At 28.9% G+C, this 13025-nt stretch overlaps 1 protein-coding gene across 1 annotated transcript; it reads left to right on the plus strand.

Annotated features, from left to right (window-relative positions):
- Positions 1 to 6590: 6590 nt before the first annotated feature.
- Positions 6591 to 12151, plus strand: LOC110275174 (probable LRR receptor-like serine/threonine-protein kinase At1g05700). The gene is made up of 4 exons (XM_052254134.1): positions 6591 to 6724; positions 6823 to 7372; positions 10908 to 11394; positions 12089 to 12151. The coding sequence occupies exons 1-4, from the start codon at positions 6640 to 6642 to the stop codon at positions 12149 to 12151; spliced, it is 1185 nt and encodes a 394-aa protein (XP_052110094.1). The 5' UTR covers positions 6591 to 6639.
- Positions 12152 to 13025: the final 874 nt, after the last annotated feature.

Raw genomic sequence — 13025 nt, forward strand, 5'->3', positions numbered from 1 at the left:
ACCCAGGACTTAATACTTAAATATAATGTTCTAGATCATATTTATGTTGGTTTGACTTTTATTTTTTATTTAATTTTATTTAAATAATTTAAAATTTTAAAATTATAAATTTTTTAATTTAAAATTTAAATAAATATAAATTAAAATTTAATCAAATCAGATTATAATATACCTTGAATATACTGGCTGAATTTCTTTTTGACTCTATCTTAGATAATATAACATCCCAAAAACCGTATATCTACTTAGATATAACATATATCTTGGTGCAATGGAGATATACTTTTTTTTAAGTGTTATATATCTTAGATACACAATACTCGATTTTTATTTTTATTTATCTTCTATCTTATGTACTTAAAATGCGTAATGACAGTGTAAAAACATAAATATTTTATACGTCGTAAATTTTAATAAATAAAATATTTAAATAAAAAATTTTCATATTCTCGGAACTAGAAAATGGATTAATACAGATAAATTTATAGATAAATTTATAGATAAATTTAGTCTTTATTATAGACGGATATTTAGTTACCGACGAATTTTGTCCCTCTGTAAAAGCCTGGTCAGAAATTATTTACCGACGAATTTTTATCAGTTACCGACTGATTTTTCCTCTGTAAATTCTCCATCCGTTTTCCTGTCACGTCGAACTTTTCTATGGATTTTCCGTCGGTAATTACAGACGAATTTTTCGACAGATTTTCCGTCGGTAATTACAGATGGATTTTTCGACAGATTTTTCGTCAGTAATTGGCAACAGATTTTTTGACAGATTTTCTGTCTATAATTTTAACCTTCTGAATACAGACAGAAAATCCGTCTATAAATCCGTCAGTAAGGTAAAATAGAAATTTTTTTAGATTTTTTCAATTACAAAATAAACTTATTTTCATACAAAATAAATATAAATTTAATACAAATTTTTATCTAATTTGTATTCGAATATTTATAATATTTCAAAAAATAAACAAATTCATCGTATTATCAAACTAAAAGAAAAGTACTATAAATAAGCAAGTCAATATAATTCAAAACATAAACAAAGTGTATTGATCATCAACTATAATTCCTAGTATATTATTCAATAATACTAAAACTATCAGCTATAGTCTTCAGTGTCATCTTCATCCTCCTCATCATCATAGTCCTCATCCGAAGAGATTGAGGGTGGCGGAGATGGCAGTGGTAGCAGAACTGCACTAGAACTACTTGACGCTCTAACCTTCTCATAATAGCTAACATAAGCCTCATTCCATCTCTTTTGTTTCAGCTTTTTTTTTTTGGCTTTTCCAATTGTCCGTTCCAACTTTTCTAACTTCTTTTGAGTCTTTTCCAAATGAGCCAAGTGTGTATCTAACAACTTACTAATACGCTCATCTGTTTGTTGAGTAACACATTGAAAAAGCTCTTCATTGAGATTATGAATCTGTTCTCACAAATCAGGAACAAAATTTTGATTTCTAGGTGCTCTTCCAGATACAGAATTGACAGAAGTGGTTCCAAACTTGATAGAGCTAGAAAAGAATGACCATTTTCCATAAAATTGATTCTTCTTTTATTCACCACACATTTCCTCCCAAATCAAGTCTTCATCAATTGGTGGTAACTCCATTCCCTGTACTTGAGCCTTGGCATGTTGGGCTTGAACTTCTGCGAATTTTTTTATAAACTTTTTCTAATGCACAATGATTATATCAATTATATAAATCAAGTTTCAAACAATATATTTTATATTTTGTATGAATGTGGTTACAAAATGGCTCAGAGAGAAATATTCTAATTTAGGTGACATCATGAGCTTAGAAGGAAAGAAAACGGTGTACACTATTGGGGTAACTAATTATTAAGTAACAAAGTGCTATTAATGCATGTATATCTATATATTTCTTTGTGAATAAAGTAGTAGTAATTGATGAAGGTGATAAGCAATTAAAGATGAAATTTATTGGTAGCATATAATGCTGGAAAAAAGAGGGGGCTAAGGAAAAGAGTCCTTTACTAAACGTTACCTTATAAGGGCGATACACAGGTGAGTTTAGACAGCAGCATATTTTGACTGTACAAGCTTTAAAGACGAATCTAGTTGGGACAGTAATAAGTCTTTTGGATAATGACTAGTTAACACAGAGTCCATTAATTAATTAAATTCCTATACTACTAATGCATGGTAGTGTCTTAATTAAACATTCCTAATTGAATATATACATACATGCATGTATGTATATAAATATTCAAGTGGTAGCATGTATATTAATTTAACATTTATGCTATATCTCACGTAGGTATTTTGAGAGCGCTTGTCCATCTATTTAGATTTGTCACTTTTAAGTGTGTGAGTTTTTTTGAAAACTTTTTTATGGGTTGGTGTACGGTCCAACTGCTTCTTTTGTTCCACATAAAACACAAAATAAAAAAAATTTACATAAATAGATATCTATTAAATAAGATCTAAAGCCACTTAAATTATGTAATCATCCTCTCTATAGTTGAGTTCAATGGAATAGAACCACCGCAACGGACAAAACCACCTAAGAGTGACGCTCGATTCTCCCTTATTTTTTTCCTTATATTTTTCTATTTCTCATCTGTTTCCATATACCTTTCCAACACCTTTTTGTAAGCAGGAATTAGCTATTCGTGGGTTGTATCCACACCCTCACAGATATCTGACATCATTTGGCTAAATCGTTTACTTGTCCTATACTTGAAAGTCCTCCAAAAAAAACTCATCATCATCATCATCATCAATAAAAAAGTAGCTCTGCACATATTCATCAAGTTACTACTTATAAGATTCAAATCACATGAACACAATATTCAATCAAGTTTTCAATCAACATATAGAGGCCACAAAGTATAACATAACAAGTCTCCTATACTGCACAAGCAATCTAGACACAACACCAAAGCATGGCAATAAACAGGTTTATTACAAAAAAAAAAAAAGAGAAATACCACAGAGTAGGATCACAAGTTTGGTATGCTGATCATCTATAGTATATTTACAATCTTAATTTTGTTCTTATTATCTAAGGCTGTGTTTGATAGCCCACACAAGATACAAATACAATTTTTTTACTTTGTATGTGTCCTGCCAGCTACCAAACTCTGCCTAACTTCACCATAGTTAATAAGGGATTTTTCACAATATTAATACTAAGCGATTACAACATGGACCAGGAAGTAAAGTGGGAGCATGAAGCAGGAAAATCTACCTCGGGACATACACAAGCCCATAATTTTATAGAGACTATCCTTTAAACCAACATAAAATATAAGCTAAACTGAACATCTCGAGCTAATATTCCAAGCTGCATTATAACCAAATCTTAAGCATCTACAAGATAAAGAAAGATGATTCAGTAACCTCTAATCAACAACCATATGTTTTCAATCAGAATGGCACAGTACAATGAGTTATTAAAGGATAAAACTGTTGTGATTGAATCATAAATAGGAACACTATAAATTGCTACAAATAGAAATTGGTGCTGCTATTGAAAATTAGGACCTGTGTTAAGCCAAATTTAAAATAGTTTTTCATTTGTTCTATAAATTCAAATAACAATCAATTATCAACTATCAATTAATCACCTACTATATTTCAATCCAAAATAATTTTATTCAATCCAACACTTTTACCTTCTACTCCTTAAACCAAAGCTTCTTTATCGAAAGAGGGACATCTCTAAACTTTTTGTATGATTTATCATATCGTTTCTTGATGATCTCTGTAATCTTCTGAGAACTAGAGAAAAGGTAATCAACTGATAATTTCATAAAGAATTGACAAGTTAGGAAATTAAAAAAACAGTTTTACGTCATTAGCTCTTTAATCTGAAATTAAAATATAGTAGTAAATACATATCTTTAGTCTATTAACACTTTAATCATAATCAGAAAGCATATAACTAGTGAAAAGATATACAAACAAAATTGCGAGGAACCGATGCAGTCTCTGATGGAAGAGATGTACTAGAGCTTCTAGGTGTGTCTAAATCAACTAATAGACTGGAATTGCGAGGCAGAGGAGGAATCGAAATTGGAGGAAAGGGACCCATACATCCTGAAGTAGGCCAACGTGGTGGAGAAAGACCCATGTAACTTAAATTAGGTACCATCAAATATGGTTGCTGGCTAAGTGGTCCTGATTGAAAATCTAGCACAACTGAAGTCCCAGAAGAGGTGGAGGTGGTTGAATTAGCGGCTGCAGCGGTAGTGCGAGAACCTTTATGACCCTTGACATCTTTATCCTTGACCCGAGGAGCCATGACCTACATATATATTAAAGACACCAACAAAAAATATTAATTTGTGAAAAAGTGACCGAAGTATATACATTTTACCTATTATTCTATTTTATTTTTTTATTGCTCAATTTAACATATCTTATGAACAACAGAGAACTCATAATAACTATGTATCTATAAATTAAACAAAATAGGTTGAATAGATAAGCAGAAACACAATTCTGAATTAAATTTCTGTTCTAAACAACATTCATCAAGCTCATATTAATAATTTTCAACAATATTCAGCAATCCAGATTAACAATCTAAACATTTCTCAGCTATTCAGAATCAAAACCTAATCTAATCCTATTTTAACAACCTAAAAATCTACTAATCAAAAAATAAATCTAACTAAAATAATTACTAAAATCAAACTAACTAAACAAAATTAATTGAACTCAACAAAAATTAAAAAATTTTTGAAACAAAAACCTAGAAGCAGAGACAATCAAAACAGGGCAGAGAGAAAGAAGAATGCCCAGATCTCTACGGTTCGAACAGAGAAAAATAGAGAGGTGAAATCGCGACTGACGGTGGAACCAATTTTGGTCGCCACGGAGCTAGGACTTGCGCGAAGGTAGCCGCGACATTGACTGGAAGACATGATGGCTGTAGCGCTGGAAGAGATGATGGCTATAGCTAGAACTGAGGGGGATAAAAGGAGAGAGAGAGGCGCGGCAGTGGTGGAGCTTGAGCTTGCTTTGTTCTGCGAACAAGAGAGACAGGGGTTGTGTTCTACTGGTTTAGTGTTTAAAAAAGAGAAGAAGGAGAAGGTAGTTGTGGCGGTTAGGGTGGCCGGCAGTGGTGCTGTGGGTGAGGAAAGGAGAAGAAGAAGTAGCCCGTTGACGGAGAAGAAAGGTGAGGAATGCTAGGTTTATCTTGTTTGATTTGTGTGCTGTGAATGGAGTTCGGGCAATGGTAGGTTTAGCTTATTATTTCTGACGAAAAATTTTAAATTATAGACGGATTTTTTTGTCTATAATAATTTAATAAAACGTATCATTTTTCTCTATTTAATTATAGACGAAAAATCCGTCTGTAACTATTTCTCACGGAAAAAATTTTTTTGCGCAGAATTATCGATGGATTCTCTTTTTTGTCTGTAATTTATGCTAATTCATTTTTTGTCTTCTGACAAAAAATCTCTCTAAAATTCTGTCTGTATTTTTGTGGGATAAAATTCGTCAGAAATATCCGTCTGTAATAACTAATTTTCTGGTAGTGTCTTATCAAATAATAATGTATTGAGGCATTCCTTTTACAAAAGGAATAAATAATGAATATTAGATATAACTTTTTTTGCCATCAAAAGAGAAAAAAAATTCAAACATAGTTTTAGTGGATACTTAATCTGTATCATAAACGTTATTTAGTTTTGTTACAATAAAAAATTATTGAGTATTTAAAAAAAACTATATAACTTAAAAAAATTAACATAATAATAGTAGATATTTTAAAATAACAAAAATATCTAATTAATTTTTTAACTAAAGAATTGAAACTGAAATTTTATAATTGTATAATAATAAATATTTTTGAATCATGTTTTTTAGTATATTAAATTATATAAAAAATATTAGAGACGCCATATTTTATCAATATTATTCAATATTTTATTTTTATACTATTAGAATTTAAAATATTAACTAAAAATAATAATTTTTTTGTCATATAACATTGCTTAAATTATATCTCCTAATAGTTAAGAAAAAATAATTTTTTTATTTTTATATCATAAATTATTATAACGTAAATACTGATTTATATAATATTTGTAAAAAGAATATAAATATTAGTTAAAGTTTGAAATATATTCCACGTTAGAGACAAATTAAACTAAAGCCAGGCTAGCTAGTTTGGCTTTTTCTTTCTTTCATTTTCTTCTTTGCAACAAGAAGACCAACTTCGTATATATTGTGATTGATTGTCTTTACTGTGATTGAATGGTACCATGAGACTATGGATTACCACAAAAAATAAAATAAAATGACGAGTGTCAGAGACAACAATTTTTGTGTTTTGTAATAATCAATTAGTCATTAATAGTATTTTTAATATTGTGAGATTACATCTAATAGTAAAAAATCACTCATTTTTTTTAATTATTAAATGCTAACTACAAAACACAAAAATTGTTGGCACCTAGATTTTCTCAAATAGAATAAAGTAAAAATACTAGGAAGGAATAATAGAAGCTGACTCGGCATTTTTCAATTGTTCTCTCGCCTTACGGGTCAACTTTATAATATTAATTTGTATAATAAAAGTGTTGAGCTTTAGTTAAATATTAGCACTGAACCCTCAGAATCTTTGTCATCACCGAAAATAGGATATCCATGCAATGGCAAAGATGATCGCAAGTTCACTTTTTCTACTGCTTGGTGCTCTTTCTTTCATAGCAATGATCCAAGGCCAGGATCAATCAGGTTCGATTACTTATTAAAATTTGAAGAGTCATTTTAAGTTTCACAATTTCTTTAATTTAATATATAAAGTTTGATTAATAATTAATTTCTATTATCAGGATTTATTAGCATAGATTGTGGGCTACCTGACAATTCCATTTACACTGAAAAGAACACCGGAATCAATTACATTTCAGATGCTAATTTCATTGATTCTGGTGTGAGTAAAACTGTGTCGCCCCAAGATAAGACTACTGATCAACAATATTTTGATTACCTTCGGAGTTTTCCTAATGGAATAAGAAATTGTTACAGCATAAATGTAACAAGTGTTAAGAGATATTTAATCAGAGCTAGTTTTTTGTATGGAAACTATGATGGTCTTAATAAGCTTCCAGAGTTTGATCTTTATCTTGGAGTTCACTTTTGGGAGACGGTAAAATTCACAGATTCTTCAGTCAGCATAAACTATGAGCTCATCCACACTTTATCGCTGGATTATATCCAAATCTGCTTGGTTAACAAAGGCACAGGGACACCATTCATTTCAGTTATAGAAATGAGGATTTTGGGCAATGTGGCCACTAGTTATGTCACTATAGAGTCATCTACATCATTGGCACGATTCCAAAGGTTGTATTTTAGTTCTTTCACCAACTTAATTTACAGGTGAGTCCTTTTCTGATCTTTTCTTTTTTTTTTTAAATATAACTGATTCATGTTTCAACACTTAATGGTATAATAGAGACTTATTAATATGTTGTTACATCGGTTGAAAAATTCATCCTATGTTCGTTCACAAAATAAAATACTCTAAAATAAAAAGAAAAAGAAAAAGAAAAAAACTAACAGATGACTCGTTAGTACTATACATGTATCAATCTCAATTCTCAAGTATCACTGAATAATAAATTATATATGCATTTTGTCCTTAATATATGTAAAAAAATTTAATATTATTTAAAAAATTTAGTCTGAATCAATTTTTTTATTATTTAAATTAAATTCTAATTCTTTCTCTCTATTTATAATTTTTAATAATCACCTTTTATGCAAATATTTTTTCAATTTTTCCCTTAATTATATCTTTTTTATCATTAGTTCATTCCCACCATCACTACCACCATATACAATTTTATAGCCGTATCGATATTCATCCCCCGCCGCACACAGCTCATTCACTTTTCTGCCTCTTGCACCATTTGCCACTGCCATGCGATCTGGTGCAAGAAACTAGATTTGGTTTGAGCAGGGCATGACTGTCGGGGTTAGTGGTGCTGTGGTAGTAACGACAACTGCAACAAGTGTTGTTTCTAGGAGGGGGAGACAGTCCCGCTATACATACAAATTTTTTTAATAAATAAATCTAAATAAATTAACTCTAATCCAACAAAATTTATTTACATAACGTCAACGTAAAATCACACTATTTTTCTTTAAGTTTCTCTTTCAATGTTTGTATCCCGCGTTTTTCTTCCTTCTCCTTTATGTTTCTCTTCTTTTTTCTTTGCGTTCATTCTTCTTCGCATGTTTTATCATTATCGTCGTTATTTTATTGTTGTTGGTTTTGTATTTTTTTCCTCCTCTTCTTTTTATTGATTTTATAACATAATATATTTTTTCTTCTTTATTTGATTTTTTCTTCCAAAAAGAATTATAAAAAAATAAAATAAGAAGATGAGAAAAAATAGCAGAAAATGAGGAGGAAGAAGAAGAAGAGTTTTAAATTATAGAACTTATCGGAATATAAATACATCCAAAAATTTTAAAATATACCGAAAATTTTTTAAAATACACCAAAAATTTTCTAAAGTACACTGAAACGATAATGGAACAGATTCATCACAATAATAATTTAGATTCAGAACTCCTATACCAAAATTTTGCTACAAATGCACAAAAATATTATTTATTTATTTTTTTAGTTGAATGAATGTAGGTTCATAATCTTTCAAGTAATTTTGTAAAATTATATATTTCTTCTTTTTCATTATTTGATGATTTTTATTTTTATTCTTGTTAAAAGAGTAAAATAAGAAGAAATTTAAGAAGATAAAACAAGAAGGAAACGATGAATAAGAAAAAAAAAGATCATGATGATGATAAAAAAGAAGAAGCAGCAGCAGAAGATGAGGAGAAGGAAGAGGAAGAAGAGGAGGAAGAGGAAGAGTTTTAAATATACAGGATTTATCAGAATATAAATACACTAAAAAATTTTCAAAATACATCGAAAGATTTTCAAAATTCACCGAAAATTTTTTAGAATACACCGAAACGAGCATGGAACAAATTCATCACAATAATAATTCAGATTCAAAACTCCAACACCAAAATTTTGCTACAAATGTATAAAAATATTTTTTAATGTATTTTTTCTTTTTTTTTCTTATTTCTTTCTTTCTTTTAGTTGAATGAATGTAGGTTTATCCTCTTTCAAGTAATTTTGTAGCATTATGTATTTTTTTTTATATTCTTGTTAAGAGAGTAAAATAAGAAAAAATTTGAGAAGGCAAAATAAGAAAGAAAAAATAAATAAAAAAATGATGATGATGAAAAAGAAGAAAAAGCAGCAGAAGATGAAGAGGAGGAAGAGAAAGAATTTTGAATCATGTATAACTTATCAGAATATAAATACACAGAAAAATTTTCAAAATGCACCGAAAGATTTTTAAAATACATCGAAAATTTTCTAAAATACACCAAAACTAGAATGGAATAGATTCATCACAATAACAACTTAGATTCAGAACTCCTACACCGAAATTTTGCTACAAATGTACAAAAATATATTTTTAATGCATTTTTTTATATTTTAGTTGAATGAATGTAAGTTTATCCTCTTCCAAATTTTGTAATATTATGTATTTTTTCTTCTTCTTTATTTGATTTATTTGTTTTTATTCTTGTTAAGAGAATAAAACAAAAAGAAATTTGAGAAGATAAAACAAGAAAAAAAGACGAATAAGAAAAAAAGAAGATGATGATGAAAAAAAAGAAACAATAACAAAAGATGAAGAGGAGGGAGAAAAAGAGTTTTGCATTATGCATAACTTATCATAATAAAAATATACCAAAATTTCTTAATAATAACACAATTTTTTTAATTTTCACCAAAATTTTGCTATAAATATATAGAAATATATTTTTTAATGATTACGATGCACATACTGAGTTTGAAAACAACATACAAAAATGACTGAATCATCAACAAAAACACATCTAAATCAATTTTGGATCAGACAACGGCATCAATATAATATAGCAAAAATTCTAGGATAATAATAATAATAACAACGATAACGACAATACGTATAAGAAGAAGACGACGTTGACTATAACGATAATGATCATGATGATGAAGATGATGGAGGAGAAGCTCGAAAAGGAAGAAAGAGAAAAATTTCTAATGAGAAAAGAAGGAGGAGGATGTGGTGTTGGTGACGACGATAATGAAAGAGAAAAATAACCATAAAGAAGGAGAAAAAGAAGATGACGAAGTATTAGGGGTGATGAAGAAGAAGAAGTAACTTATGCAGTAGAAACGCACGTGCGCACGTGAGTGTAAATGACTTGTTGAATTTGTTTAGTTAATTAACTTATATGTAGAAATTTATTCTTTTTCTTATGAATTAGTAATCAATATTTAAAAATATGAGATAAAATATATTATTAAATTATTAAATTAAAAAAATTAAATTAAAAAATTGAATTAATAATTAAATAATGGTAAAATTAAAATTATGATAGGCTTCTGATATTCACCTTTTTATTTTGATAAATTCTAAAGTGCTGACCTTATTAGCATTATTGAGAATTTGAGATTAAAAGTTTTAAATGAATAAAAAAAAAGTAAATTAAAGCATCAGTACGTCATTGGAATAAAGCACAATCAAATCATGTCCATATCTATATGATTTTTAAGTTTTTTGACATTGTTACATGCTTGACTTGATTCTGGAATAAAATAAATTATTATTTTTATTTAAGTAAAAAAATTAATCATAGAAACATAAATAAATTTAATATTTGTTAAAAATTAAATTAATTTAATAAAATTATTTCTGAGAGTAATGGTGCTAGTTAAAAATAAAATTGAAAAAAAAATACTTGAGTAACTATTGATTGTAAAAATAATTAATAATAAAAATTAAAATCAAAATTTATTTTAAACGTGAATGAGAACAGATGTTTTGTTGGTATACAGGTATCAATATGATCCTTATGACCGGATATGGGAGCCTTATTGGGACGACAAATGGAGACTAATAAGCAGCAACTATAGCAATCAAGCCCTTGATCAGGATTCCTTTATTCCACCAGCAGTTGTGTTGGAGACTGCAGCCACATCAATAAATGATACTGCCTCATTAGAGTTCCATTGGGACAATGATGACAATAAAACTCAGCACCAATACTATTTCTACCTATATCTCACGGAGCTTCAGCAGTTGGGTGCAGATCAAACAAGATCATTCAATATCAACATGGATGGTGAGACTTGGAATACACTTGAATCACTCCAATACGGAAAAGTATACACCAAACATGTTAGAGGACTTTCCTCTGGATGCAAAAAGTGTCGCATTTCACTTATTCGGACAGAATCTTCTACCCTTCCACCCATTATCAGTGCTCTTGAGATTTATTTAGCAAAGAATTTCTCATCACAGTCAGAAACCAACAAAGACGCGGTATACTATTGCTGCTATTTAATTTTGTCTAAACTTAATTAGCTTGCTTCTTGCATGTGTACTCTACAATATGATGAATATATATATATACACCACCAGCGGATGCAGTCACAAACATCAAGAAGGCTTATAGGGTGGACAGTAGAAACTGGCAAGGGAATCCATGTCTTCCCGATGCATACAAATGGCAAGGTGTAGACTGTAGCACTATTGATGGCTTTCTAAGAATCACATCCTTGTAAGCTTATCATTCATTAAATAATAATGCATAAATTAGAAAACTATTAACCTTTTAATTATAAAAACCATGCATAAATTCATGATCAAAATAATAATTAATATTTTTGATAAAGGAATTTGTCTTCAAGTGGACTGACCGGACATATACCAGTTGATATATCCAAGCTTACCATGTTAAAGTCGTTGTGAGTACTTATCTCATCTCATTTGATTAATATATAAATGATGCACCTCAATAATTTGATTACATTTGTACTTTTTTTTTTGGGCTCTCTTCTTGGATTGTAACTGTGCATTTGAACTGCCATCTCAGAGATTTATCAGACAATGAGTTAAAGGGGACTATTCCTTCTTTTCTGGCACAACTGCAATCACTAGAATACTTGTAAGTCCACGTGATTTTATTGGTTATAACATTTAATAAGGATGTCATATTTGCCTCCTACTTTTGCAGGAATTTGGCAAACAACAACTTAACAGGTTCGGTTTCAAACGAACTCCTTCAAAAACAAAGTGATGGTATATTATCCTTGAAGTATGTGACTATATGTTATCCTTGATATAAATACTTGACATTGAAGAAGCTTTGCTTATTACATAGCAATGTTTTACTACATACTACTGTTATATAATGGTGTGTTGAATTAGTTTTTTTAAGAGTAACTAATCAAATATGAGATTTTTAAAATTGAAATTTTAGTCCCTCGTATCACACAAAATCATTTTCAATATTTATTTATGTTAAAGCAATATAATTCTCTTTCATTAGTAATTAACTTACCGTAACGTAACGTTGACATGAAAAGTTAATTTACGCATATTCTCTTGTTTCAAAATACATAAAATGTTTCAATATCCATTAGACAATATAATTTTCCTTTATTAATGATTAACGGTTAGAAAAAGTATAGGATAGTAATATACTATTTGTCAATTTATTGTCAATAATAATTAATTATTATATTTTAATTATAATTAGTATTGATACATCTAAGAGACACATTCATAAAGACACTTTCATTAGACTCAGTCATAAAAAAAACATTTTCATTAGATATATTTACAAAGACACTTCTATTAAATACAATCATAAACAAGAGTTGGCAAAAATTGATAGGAATCTTTGTTGGTTACGTAACAAGATTGAAAATATTAATTCACACACGTGACCATTAAATATTTATGTGTACGAATTAGACGAATTAGCTCTAAGGTGAAATACAAAATAGTCTTCAAAAAATAAAAAAAGAATCTCAAAAATGTTCTTGAAAATTTTGAAAAACTCTAAAATATTTTTCTTTGAATTTTTTAATCTTTTTTAAAAGTCAACGACTTATAATATTTTTATTAAATGAGACTATTTTAGAATTTCTAAAATTTTTTAGGTACTA

The sequence above is a fragment of the Arachis duranensis genome, chromosome 9 (assembly GCF_000817695.3).
Source record: "Arachis duranensis cultivar V14167 chromosome 9, aradu.V14167.gnm2.J7QH, whole genome shotgun sequence".
NCBI classification, from domain to species: domain Eukaryota; kingdom Viridiplantae; phylum Streptophyta; class Magnoliopsida; order Fabales; family Fabaceae; genus Arachis; species Arachis duranensis.

What these genes read in the sequence shown, in the direction of transcription:
- LOC110275174 (XM_052254134.1), top strand. Translation starts at nt 6,640, where the DNA reads ATGGCAAAGATGATCGCAAGTTCACTTTTTCTACTGCTTGGTGCTCTT. An exon ending in TTCACCAACTTAATTTACAG is followed by an intron (nt 7,373 to 10,907) that starts GTGAGTCCTTTT and finishes GTTGGTATACAG; the next exon opens with GTATCAATATGATCCTTATG. An exon ending in CAGAAACCAACAAAGACGCG is followed by an intron (nt 11,395 to 12,088) that starts GTATACTATTGC and finishes CTACTTTTGCAG; the next exon opens with GAATTTGGCAAACAACAACT.